Below are 13,154 nucleotides of genomic sequence, written 5' to 3' on the forward strand. Positions count from 1 at the left end.
ATTTGCATCTAATTTTTCAAGACATTAATTTCTAAACAGGAAATGAAAGGAGAAGAAATCAAAATGCTTAATAACATTTCCAACTTCTTAAGGGCTGGAAGGAACTCAGAACCTTTGGAAAAAGCTGGTTGAAAAATTATTTCCATACCAGTTTTCACTATTGAGAAGGATGGAACATTTATCAAATAACTTTTAGCTTCAATTTTCACAAAGGCTAGTTTGCTGATGGGGTGGATAATAAAACTGAAGATTTATGTTGCATTAACCGCTACAGTAAATCCTCGTTACACTAAAACACGGGAGATAAATAAAGAAAAAAATCTGACAGTATTAACTGACTTTGTATTACTAAAATCTTTATCAGTAAGAATAGAGCTTTCTGGTTAGCTGGGGAAATCAAGCAATGGTTGTTTCTCATAAGAGGGGTTTGACTGAGGAGAGATGGAAAACGGCAGGGACTTGACATTTGCTGAGCACTATATAGGCCGAGTCACATGTTAGATACTTTTGACTGGATTATCTCAGGAAAATGGCCTGTATTCCTAGACACCAATTTGCCTAGTATAATTTCAGTTTTGGTTCCCAGTACTTTCATTGTACATATGTAATTTGGAATAGCATAAAAATTGTTAATTTTTCTTTCTCTGCAAAGAGAACTCCATTTAAACCTTCAGAACAAAAAGAAAAATTGTTTTCAATTCCAGAGTAGTTGCAAAGTGACTTCAGCACAAATTCTTATGGTATTTCTAGGGTAGAGTCCATGCACAACATGTAAAGTCCCTGTGTTCCACACTCAGCACCCCTACCAACACATACAACATACACACACACACATATGCACACACATACACATACATGTACACACATACACACAGTATTATGAATATTATGCAGAACTGAACAGTCTAGTTAAATAATTTTATTTTTTTAAATGGTAACATAGTTGACAGGCAGTTAGGTATATAGCTAGTCAGAAAGAAAGATCAACTGAAAATTGACTGAAAAAAAATATTGTCCTTGCTCTTAATGTTGAATACACTTAGGTAGTACAGAAGCAATTTACCAAATGCTTCCTACCAAAATGTATTTTGGAGAAACAAAAATATAGCATTAAGATTTCCAAAACTACTTCTAGGTAAATACTATATGGAATCTTCTAGGCTCAAATGTAAGGCTACTCAGAGTCAATCCAGGAGCTAACAATCAAGTAAAACTGAGATGCAACCAAATTTATAGACTGATAATAGTATTCTTTAAGACCCTGATTTGAATATAATTAGAATATAAAAGTTGCACAATTCAATGTAAACACTTTGATGAATCTGGACATATGATTTCACCTGCCAAAACTTAGCTATAGTAAGGCATTAATTTCCTTGTTTCCTTGTGTGCTTTCCCTTTCGCTCCTCTCTCTCTCTCTCTCTCTCTCTCTCTCTCTCTCTCTCTCTCTCTTTCTCTCTCTCTCTCTGAGTGTGTGTATACTTAATATCAGATCTAAAATAAGCCTATCAAAATGCACACTATAGGAATGATGCTGTAATCAATGTTATATCATTTCTTTTTCTTACAAAACTGAAAAATTTCCAAATACTGAACTTAAAGTCATTATATAATATATATTTCCCTCTAATAAAAATTTCTTGAAAAGGCTAAATGCTCCAAAACCATGAGAAGGAGCTTATATAGGAACTCTCTTCTCTAAGAAGAATAACTGATATAACTACATTTGGAGAGAGACATTCATAACCAACAGTTATAATGTGTTGCTTGTGGATCCTTGGCTGTATAGTGACCAATAGAGGAAGGCTCAGTGAAAGGCTAGTCATTTCTCAGCACCTTGGTTGGGTTTTAAGCACTGAGCCATATCATACTGTCTAGATTTGTTCTTCAAATTAACATCCCATTATCATGTTTTCTGGCAGAAACTGTACAGATTGCAAATAAAATTGGACTTGAATTTTAGCAAGAAATTAAAACAGTGACAGCTCAGACACTAGGTACTAATCTCTGGTGTTCATAGCTCCAGTGCAATATGAATTATTTTAAACTTAGAGGGCAGAGAATGGCAGGGAGTCAGTTGGTTTTTGAGATGACTTAAATGGAAGTCACACGAAGTAGACACTGATGCCATGGTAATATTCAATCATGATGGAGAATTCTGTGTTTGCAGTTTTTAATTGTTAGTGTTCCCTCAGATTTATGAAGATTTGCTCAAACTTGGCTCCATTAAGACCTTTAGACCTTCAATTCATGACAAATGTGTAGACTTCCTAAACCACTTTCATTGAAAAATTAAACATAAATACAATGCAGCCCACAAGACAAAATTGAACACTTATTCTGTAAAATATCAATGACCACAATTTAAGATTTCTTAAGTTTTCTTCTGGAACTTTGGAATTGTTGGTCCCCTAGGTACATGATTGCTCTGGTTAGTAGATTGTGAAGCATTGCATCCAAGACATGACAACCTCAAGTGGTTATTCATCCCATTACTTTTAAGAACATTAAAAAACTGAATGGAAGTCACCTATCTAGTTAACTTAGGTGGCCTATCTTGGCTTCCATAGCTACTTCCTCAATGGAATTTAAAGCAAATGAGTTAGTAATCATTGTGTGCAAGCTGTGCTCAATCCTATAAAAGTAGTTTTATTTTTAAATGCATCATGGCACATGAAGGAAAACCTTTAGGATGGGGAGAAGCAAATCAATTACAAAAATCTTCCTGTGGTTAAAGTCATTACACAGTGCCACTGTGTTTTCAAAACAGTTTAAAATCTTTAGCATGAGTTACAAGACTCCAAAACCTTCCTGCCACTGAGATCTATTGGCTGATTTCTAGTCTGTCCTACCCCAGTGTTACAGTTAAATCACTAAAGGTATAATGAACTACTTACTTCCCAGAGATACTTCCTAGGCACACCCTTAACCTTGACTAGCAGTGTTCAATAAAAGCATAGTCCAATGTGAGTAATCCAAAACTTTCTAAGAGCCACGTTAACACAAAGAGAAATAGAAAATAATAAATAAATCATACTATGTATCTCAAAATAGCTAAAATATCATATGACTCATGATAGATGCAAAAGCACTTAGAACTTTCCCACTGTTTTTTCATACTAAGTTTTCAAAAGCCATTCACACAGTCAAACTTAATTCTATGTGATTCATTTAAGGTGCCATATTGGGCATAGTAATTACAAAAACAAAAAACAAAAACAAAGCAAAAACAAAAAACCTTTACCCTCCCCACCTTCAAAATTTTGATCACTTTCAACTTCTCCATGGTTGTTCTTCCTCATCCACAAATCTGGATGGCCACATGTACCTTAGGTGAAACTTCTGTCAATCCACTAATGACATCGTATTTCCAGATTATACATCTTTATCTGCCAGCTGACTTTAAGCTCTTTAGATTCAGGTACCACTTCTTACCAAAATTTACATCTCAAGCCCCTGGAGTTACTTGTCACAAGATTCTAAGACTTCATATGTGTTCAACAGAAATAGCATATCTTTCCAAGTGAGGATTTAGTCAACAGAAAGTCTCAAATATGTTTGAAGTACTTATGACCTATAAATCACTGTATTAGTAAACAGTTTCTGTTCCCGAGATTTTTTTTCAAATGCCTTTTCAAATCTAAATAAATACCAATTCCAAAAATCTCACCAGTGCCTAGTACTTAATGCATAATACTTTCATATAGCCAAATTGACATTTGGATTACTCCAAGTCCTCATTCAAAGGGTACTGATAAAGACTGTCTTGGTTGAAGAATTAAATCAACATTTGAGAGACAAAGTGAAGAGAAGAAGAGTTTAAGAATGCTTTTGTGTCATCAGGACTAATGGCAAATTACGAGATGTTTTTAGAGACAGTTAAGACAGAAAAAAGCTGTCTGTCTCCTCTCAGTTATTCCAATTAAGTATCTAGACTTAAGTTATTTTGGTAGGCATAAAATAAATACATGTCATTTATCTACATATTTTTGATTAAAACATTCATCTGGCTTTGATTAGAACTGCACCCAAATGAGCAAATATCCCATATTTAAGGGAAAAAAGTCAAGAACTTTATATGTGATATAAATTTACAAATGGTAAATGGAATGAATTGGCAAATATTGTCAATGCATGGTCTCTCAATGTGGCTCTCTTTCATAATGAGTAACTGCAATGCATGCTGTGGAAAGGCTTTGTAAACCATACAGCACTCCTAATGGGAGTTCTGATAATTGTTGGATAAGGCATTAATTAAATACAGCAGCATTAGAAAAGTTGAAAATTTCATTTTCATTAGTCTTCCTCAATATGAACTAATGACACTCTGGCATATCTTAGCATCACAGCTTATTTGAAAGTCAAGAAAAAAATGAGGAAAAGTGTTATAATTTGCAGAATGCCTTTGATTCAGTCCTTGTTAGATCTGGAATTAAATGGCAGAAAAATCCAGAACTTCAACCTAACCAATTATTTCTTGCTTCTGTTGCTTTTAATGTTTATGATTAACAAACCTCTCATTTAACCTTTCTTCTCTAGCTGGTGACTATCAGCTAAGACTTGATTTGACACCATCAGTGAGGTGTTTTACACAGTGAGTTTTTCAATTTTTTATATTACTGGGTTTTTTTAAATTTTATTTTACAGAAACTCAGCTTCAATGCCTAGTTGTTTAGTTCTTTAAAGCTTGGTTACCTTATATGCAAAATATGTCAAATGCTGCCTTGCACAGCAGTGACTTAGAGCAGCTAGCACAGAATGCAGCAGGTGCAATGAACCAAAACAGTGCCATATCTCATTGATTTGCCACAGCTCCCAGGAGCAGTATGTTGGGAAAGACCCTAAGGCTCTGTGGGACCTTAGAGGGACAGAGTTATGTGATTGATTAAGAATGTCTGCCATGGGCATGTGCTGGATTTTGACCACCTGAGTGCCACAGTTTTTGCCATCCACAGTGCATGATGGTTGGTAGTAACAAGAGAAATTTGGGCCCAGAATGCATATTAACAGCTAGTGAAGGACAGCGCTAGATTTTAGGGAACAGAGAGGTTCAGCATAACCTGTACCTTCACTCATGAGCATCAATCAGCACTGCTCACGTGGTAGGTGACTGTATCAACCCACCCTCCAGTCAGATGCTGGCCATTAGAGGTCAGAAGTGCTGACTTCCTTAGCCAGCCTTCCTCTGGGACTATAAATAGGATGTAGAAGCTCCTGACGATCTACTCAAAGAAGGAAGCATCAGGAAGCAGTACAAAAAACACATGGTTTCCAACTCCTATCAAACCAAAGATGCATTTTCTTTCTCCATTTTTTTTTTTCAAAACAAAACTTGAAAGCTAACCAACTTCCTAACTCAACTATAATGAGAAATAGTAATATAGACACCATTTACTTTTCAAGTAAGAGGGTCTTAAGACTCTGACATTTTAAAGCCAAAAAGTCAAATGTTTTCCATGTGAACAAAGCATTAACTCTTAAGTATGGTTTCATCTGAAAAAAAAAAAAAAACTTCACAGAGGAAAATAAAGGAAAACAAATTGGGTCCATGTTGCTTACAATTGCTTTCTGCTTTTGCCTCTCTCTCTGCTTGGCCCTTTCCGACTCCCGCTTCTCATACTCTTTGCGGTCTTCATCCCTCTTCAGCCTCTCGTGCACATAGGCTTCATAGCTGTCATACCTGGGAAATACAACTTCATCATTAAGTCAACCATCTCCATTTGCATGAGAAAAATACATCAGCACTTGGAAAGGGGAGAAAGAGAGTTTAGGGTAATGTCTTCTAAAGGGAGGAGAGGCAGAAGGAAAGGGACAGGCCTCATTACCTGGGCCTACGGCTGTAGGGTGACCTTGAACGTGATCTCACATACAAGGGAGAATTGCGGTGTGTGCGGTGTCTGTAGTGGCTTGATTCATAGTAGTAACAGGATCTGGGAGAGGAGAAAACCGAAAGGACGTTTGCAACTGCCTCTTAGCCAAAGTTTACTGGGACCACTGAACATCAATGGATCGCCTTTTCTTTTCTAAAAAGATCTTCCAATGACAGCTTGCAGCCAGCTAGTCAGCCTGGAGACCAAGAAATGATCAACTGCTTCTCCACGTCTCAAGTACATGGTACATCTCATGGTGCAGATATTGCCATGGCTCACGGGAAGGGTATGCTGCCATTCGTGGGTCTCAACTCTCCAGGAATAGGGCTGCTTTTCAGGTAGTGGAAAAAAGTCACATAAGCAAGTTTCTTACAAATGGCTCTCTGTGTTCTGACTGGCCGAGGTAGAGTCCTCAGAGCTAGGTGTGTGAGAGAAGATGGAGGGGAAGGGGATATACAACCATTTGCTTGCTACTTGAGCGGCTCCAGAAGAGCAACAACCCAGAGGTTGAATATTTTCTGCGACTTCCGGGGGAAAAATTAGCACTAGGAGGGGTTTGACAGCCTTACCTTGAAGAGGATCTACTGCCTGGGGACCTTGATCTTGACCTGGAATATGGTGATCGGGAACAGGACCTGTGTCGAGAAAAGGATCTTGAACGAGAGCGCATCCTTTGGGGTCTTTGAGAAAATAAGGATTTCGGTGGTGACACTGAATCTCGACACGGAGAGTTGAAGGAAGAGCAAGAAGGCGACACATCGAATAATGAATAGGACTGCGTGCCATCCCAAGGGTAGCTCAGTTTATCACTTTCATCTTCACTGTCATCAAATAGGCCATCCATGGCTAGTCCTGAATTTATAAACACAGGTAGTTTGGAGAACTGTTCATTACTGAAGTCGCCATCCCTTAGTTCACTGGTCTTGTCTGATTTGTCGTCAAAAACAGCTTGACTGGGATGACCGAAGTGCTTGTTCAGCTCGGCTCGGATTTCCTGGTCTTGGAGCTGTTTTCTAGTGCTGCAAGGAGAGACCTGCTTGCTGGCCTCCAAAGTCTCTCTCAGGTAGCACTGGCCTGAATCTGTGGAAGAACAGATGTGCCCCTGCCAGTCACAGGAGGCATCTTTGAAGTCTAGTTGTCTAGAGTCTTGGAGCTCCTGTGATATGTTAATGAGTATATCCGTTTTGGAATTGAGTGACTGACAGTAGTCATGGTCACCAAACAGCCGTAGACTCGGCCGTTTAGTCTTCCTTTCCTCGTGTCCTCGGCTGAGCACTGAGGACTTGCTGAGTTGTGCATACAACTCGGATTGCTCGGGCCCTTTCTTGGTGGAGTGGCTGACTTGGGTACCAGAACACTCACTGTACCGGGCCCTCTTTGTTGGCGGTGGCACCACGGTCTTGCAAGAGGGCTTCAGCTTTGGTGAAGCCTTGAAAGGGTTATCTTGGTTGGCTTTATGAGGAGGAGTCGTGGGAGGAGTTAGGCCTATGACAAAAGAGAAACAAAGAGAAATGTAGAAGGAAAAGAGAGAGAGAGAACAGAGATGGAGATAATGTTCTTCAAGGATGAACACATTTCCTAACTTTTCTTAGATTTCAGATCATAGTTAAAACTGAGTGAAAAAGAAGGAAACTAAATCCATGACAGGGTTGAAAAATGGACTCTTCTCCTAGGCCCCTGTCACCCAGCAAAGATGGATGGACAGCGGCTGGCGGCTTCGAATGCTGTGATATTTTGTAGATCAAACATCTATGCTAACAAATCCTACTGCCTAGAAGACGGGAATGTGTCACTGCCAGTTGTCTCTGAAGCAGGCTTCACCCACACTGGCATTTTTAAGGGTGTTGCTGAAGTCACTTAAAAGGGAGTCGATGTGTTGGGACCAGAGAATCATGATGCCTTGGTGGCATTTGTCTGCAAAGAATGCTGCAGAAAAAAATAAATTAAATAAATAAATAAACAAACAAACAAATAAATAAAGTGGTTCATGGCTTTTTGAACAATCAAGATTGTACCCGTGGGGCAATATTGAAAATAATAAATAATAATAATAATAATAATAATAATAATAATAATAATAATAATAAAAGAATGATGACAGCCAATTTTATTCATGGTGGGAATTACACATGCAGACATCTTTGAAATAAGTTTAGCAAAATAGGATGGCTCCACTGAACACAAGGAACAGGAGCCCGTCCGCAACTGGAAGGCAATGAGTCTTTCTCTCCACAGCTCATTAACTTGGTAAACCATGGCTAATGTAGGTATAATACATTCTTGTAAGCATAACTAATACATTCTGTCTAAAATATGGTTCTGCAACAGAAAGCTAAGTACAACGTGGCTCTAAATATCACCGTGCCAGGGGGACCATTTTATTTAGAGCGCATTGTCACTGAGGGTGATGAGATAGAAGGACTGAAATGAACCCAAGATTCAGCAGCTAATTACATAAGGAACAAATAAAGGAAGACCAGGGTGCCTATGGGTTGGTGCCTTGGCTGCTTTACTACAGAAAATCCTAAAGGCTAGGATACTCTGAGACATAGTAGTTACCTCTAAGACTCACCAATGAATAAACTCTATTCATCCCCTCCTGCCCAGGAAGTATCATTGTGAAGCTCCACTGTCCAAGGAACTTTGAAGGAGGGCAGACTACAGTTTAAATGGCTTTATTCTTACAAGGAAACATTTTAGTTTACAATAGATTTTGTACATAGGAGGACTGGTGAATGCTATTCAGAGAAAAAAAAAAAGGCTTCAAACCAGTTAACATGCCTGGGGTGAGTCTCAAGGCAACTGTGCATTTCAAGGGGGAAAAAATTCCTACCTAGCTGGGAAAAATATATATATAAATATGTCAAGAACCAAGTAGGTCATGGAGAGCCATGTGAAATTTTGTTATAAAATATAAATTTTGTCCTGTTCTCCTATTTGATGATAAAGATGTGGAAGAAATTAATATTTTCTCTTTAAAAAGAGCCATTTTTTTTGCAAGTCTTAGCTTGTCAAGCTAATTATCTCAGTGGAGAAAAGCAGAGAATATTCAGGAAGACAATACAGGCATGGGTGTTCTTCCTTTGGGCACACCTGAGTTATACAGGGGCTGGCTTTGTCCATGTGCCCACTCTTTGCTTCAGCAGAGAGTAGGTAATGTTTTCCAGCATGAAACCTCTGTGCCATTGAGGTGAATGTTCTTTTTGTAGCCTTCTCCATTAGAGATGAGCTTGACTTGTTTCCAGACTAAGCAGCTCCTATTCCTTTTGCTTATACTCTGTATTGCTCTGTTCTTGTGTTGAGATTTCTACCACAGGTTACCTTTGGGTAACAAGGTAACACATTTTAAAAGATTCATGCTCAAAAACAAAGATATCGGGTTCTTGAACACTCCCCATCGGAGTCAAAGATGCTCATAAACTGATGATGAGGGACTGGGGAGAGGACTCAACTGTACAGTTTCTATTGCAAAAGTAAGGACCCGCCCCCTCCCCTGGGTTGAAATACTTAGCAGCATGTAAAAATTCTGGTGTGACAGAATGTGATCTAAGTGATGGGCATCAGAGTCAAATTAATTCCTGAAGCTCATTAGCTGGAAAGTCTCACCAAATCCATGAGCTCAGGTTCAGTGAGAGACTTTGTCTCAAAATCAACAAATAAATAAAGGTGAAGCCCGATGGAGTAAAGCTTTGGCTTCCACATGCACCTACATCAATGTGCACCACACATGCACATGTCAACACCAACAACTATTTACTCCACACATACATAACACACTGTACATACACACATACACATACATACACAATAATGATGAGTAAGCTGAATAAGTGCCAGCCAAACAAACAAAAACAAGGAAAGGAAAGGAAAGGAAAGGAAAGGAAAGGAAAGGAAAGGAAAGGAAAGGAAAGGAAAGGAAAGGAAAGGAAAGGAAGGAGAGGGAAAGAGCAAAGGGCGACCCTTTGACCCCGGAGTGAGTGAATGTCATTCAGCACCCAGCATCTACCTGCATAAATCTCTTTATGCTCATTCAGTTTAGGGTAAGGTTCACTTTTCTAATGACTCGTGTTGGGGTGACTCATGTCCTGTCCTATGTGCTGCATGTCTCTGAATCTCTTTATGTTTTGCTGTTGCTGTTTTTAACAGGAAGCAAGTCACTTTTCTCCACAGGGGTCATGAGTACTTTGTAAGATGCTGTGTGGACTTAATTTTCTTACAGGTTATCTTGCTCATTTTCAGTTGTTTTTTTTTTTTTTTCAGTATCTCTCTGAGTAGTTAGTTTCAGGTATCAGTGGCCTAACAATCATATAGGAGGCTGGTTACACATTTTTAATGAGATGGCTCCCAGACCACATACTGAGACCCAAGGTCTTTGAACATCTGGATAGCATGTGGCCTTTACTCCAAATATCTGTGTTTTGACTGACAGTCCAGATGTATAAAAAGAAACCCTGAATTTCAGAAATGGCAAATTAGGCCACTATAAAAGAGAGACTAGCTCTAAAAATACCTTGTCTATCTAGGGATTTTAAATATAGAAATTCTTTTACTCTTGAACATCTGAAACCCTTGTCCCAGTATCTAAGCTAATTATTGTTTAAATAAATGGTTTTCCAATTGTTCCTGGCTGTCCTGATCCTGTGATTGAACTTCATTTCTGTTAACGACTAAGCATTTTTTATGGTCTTCCCAGAAGAGAACCTCTTGCCACTGAATAGACAACCACAGGGCACCTACTATGTGCCGGATACTACACAGGTTGCTGTTACTTTAAAGACTCTACCCCCAAGGGACAACACAGGTCCTTTTAATAAAAAGGCCATAGTTCTCAATTTTGAAATAATTATGCTTTTGTAGAAAACTTGCTTAAAATGGAGGGAAATGATCTGGGGAAATGTGTACTGTGGGTGGAATCTGGTGCTGCAGGATTCTGCTCACATCACCTGCTAACTCAAATTCCACTTGCTCATCCAAGTGAAACAGTTTACTGTTGGTGCATGGGAGAGTAAGGGAAATATCTTAGATACTTTGCTATTTTCTTTATATTCCTTACCCAAACTCCCATAATCAGAGACTATCTCTACATGAGATTGAGAAATCTCATGGATGACAGATTTTGTATCACTCAATGCTTAATTGAAAATCTATTTCCAGATAGTGTAGAGACCTAAGACAAACAAAAGCAAAACAAAAGCACAAAGAACATTTTTTTTTATTATTTCTTTTAGCGTTGTGTCAAACTTTTAAGCATTGCTGACGGGACAGGTTACTGCTCTTGGCCCTTGAATCAGCTATATTTCTCTAACCTGACTTGCTCTGCCCACAGTTTCTTCCCCTGTGGTTCGGGGGAGGTCAACATTCAATTCCTTAATGCTCAATTCCTTTCTCATCTTTCCACTAATGGCCGGACTCTCAATTTCATGGCACAAGCCTAAATCAACAGTGCTAATGCCTTCCATAACCTCTGGCTCTTTTCCTTCGTGTTGATTTTTCTGGAGAATGTGTACATTTTAGTGTTGACAGTACAAGGTATATTCCATGCTCTCTCTTGAACTTAGCAGGTTTTGACAGATTTATGTGAGGACAGATGGCCATTACAGGCTGAAGGCTGACAAGAGGCAGTTCAGAGCATTGTTAAGACACTTGCACAAACTCTCAGCAGTACAGCTCCGTGCAGAATGTAATTCAGACTATAGCTTTTTTATTGCTGCCTATTTTCTTTTGTCAAAAGAGCCTGCTGTGCAGAGCAACAAATGGCTGCTATTACCCAGAATGTAATGGGTGTCAGACAAATCACGTAACACAAACAATCAAGAGTATGTAGGTCATATTTCAACAGAGCACAACCTTAGCAATATTTATGATTACTGCATTGAAATGTGCTCTATAATAAACAAGTGCCTCTCCGTCACTCACACTCCCTCACACTTCTGCACAGCCGATCTGGGAGAAGTGGCACACACTCCACAAGTCATTGTTTTAAACAGCCCTTTTATTTAAAGAAAAAAAGTCAGAGACAAGTTTGGTTTAGATTTGTTTTGTTTTGTTTTTCATTATGTGCCAAGGAGTGATTTTCTTTGAGTAGCTCTCCTTGGAGTTTGTTTCATTGGATGACTCTAACAAATGGTGAAGCCCTTGACCTGTTTCTTGAGCTCTACTATCTACCTATATTTTTGCAGAACTTTGTTTTCTTACTCTGTGTGCGTGTGTGTGTGTGTGTGTGTGTGTGTGCACACGCGCGCGCACGCAAGCGCCCGCGCATAGTTTATAATCTCAGAATCTCCTGCTGACTCTGAAGTTTTCTTCCAAGTTAATTTAGCAGGATTTTACTTTGGCTGTATGACAACTCAGGGTTTGAAAAGAAAACAGTGAGGGGTTGGTTAAGTTAGCTTAGAAGTTGACCAAGTTGGGAAGGCATGGCAAAGCCCAGCAGGCTTAGTCTTTCTCCTGTACCCCAGAGCTTCAGAACTTGGAGAGCAGATCAAGAGAACGTAGAGATAACTAATACAGTGGAACAGTAGCTGCTGTTACTATAGGTGCTAAATTATTTGTCTGATCCTGGTTCCTAGGGTGTTCTCTGTCCTTTGCACAATTCCCGAGAGTCACTCAGGCAACACAAAATCCATCCACTAAAGTGTTAACACTCTGTACAGTAAGGCCAAGAGAGATATTGAGAGATACTATGCATTGCTCTAGCTCTCTCTGGCTGGGATCCATCCACACTGACTAGCAATGCCCTGCCTGATGTCATGAATCGTTTTGCATATCATGCCTAATCATTAGGAATGAAACTGACTTCGAAGAAGATCTTGAAGACTTTCCTACAAAACGCACCTAATAGCACAAGTTTTACTTGTAAAATTCCAGGTGGACGTTATTATTGATTGTCCCTTAATTACTGTCCCACAGATCTGGTGCTGGGAACCTGAAATTGTAGCTATCTACTACTAAAGCCCAAAACTGATGTGAGGTTGGAAGTTCCTTTGTTATCTTTGGCTAAAACGGGCAATGGGATGCTATCATTTCCAGAAAAGTAAACAGAAAAAGAAAGTGTGAGCATTACAGACTTCTGGCTGAGATGAATGAAGCTGAAAATAGGGATAAAGGATAGCATTCCTGACAGTCGAGTTGCCAAACACTACACTGGTCTCCAAAGAAAATTTGCTGGGTCTCCCTTCCTTTGATTCTTCCTAAATAGGAGTGGATTAAAAAACCTTCCAAAGTCAGTTTGTACTTTCCTTTTTAAAAATTACATTTATTGTTATTATTGTTGTTGATGATGTT

At 39.0% G+C, this 13,154-nt stretch overlaps 1 protein-coding gene across 7 annotated transcripts in view; it reads right to left on the reverse strand.

Annotated features, from left to right (window-relative positions):
* Ppargc1a (PPARG coactivator 1 alpha) overlaps positions 1-13,154 on the reverse strand; it is a 657,537-nt gene that overhangs the window by 15,421 nt on the left and 628,962 nt on the right. For 6 of the 7 annotated variants that reach the window (XM_031342259.1, XM_031342258.1, XM_031342257.1 and 3 more), the window contains 3 exons: positions 6,440-7,355; positions 5,826-5,930; positions 5,560-5,680 (listed from right to left, as the gene is read on the reverse strand). In XM_031342259.1, coding sequence (XP_031198119.1) covers positions 5,560-5,680; positions 5,826-5,930; positions 6,440-7,355 — 1,142 coding nt within the window. The remainder of the gene's footprint in view (positions 1-5,559; positions 5,681-5,825; positions 5,931-6,439; positions 7,356-13,154) is intronic. The other variant, XM_031342261.1, reaches the window with a different exon arrangement.

This window comes from Mastomys coucha, unplaced genomic scaffold, assembly GCF_008632895.1.
Source record: "Mastomys coucha isolate ucsf_1 unplaced genomic scaffold, UCSF_Mcou_1 pScaffold22, whole genome shotgun sequence".
Taxonomy (NCBI): Eukaryota; Metazoa; Chordata; class Mammalia; order Rodentia; family Muridae; genus Mastomys; species Mastomys coucha.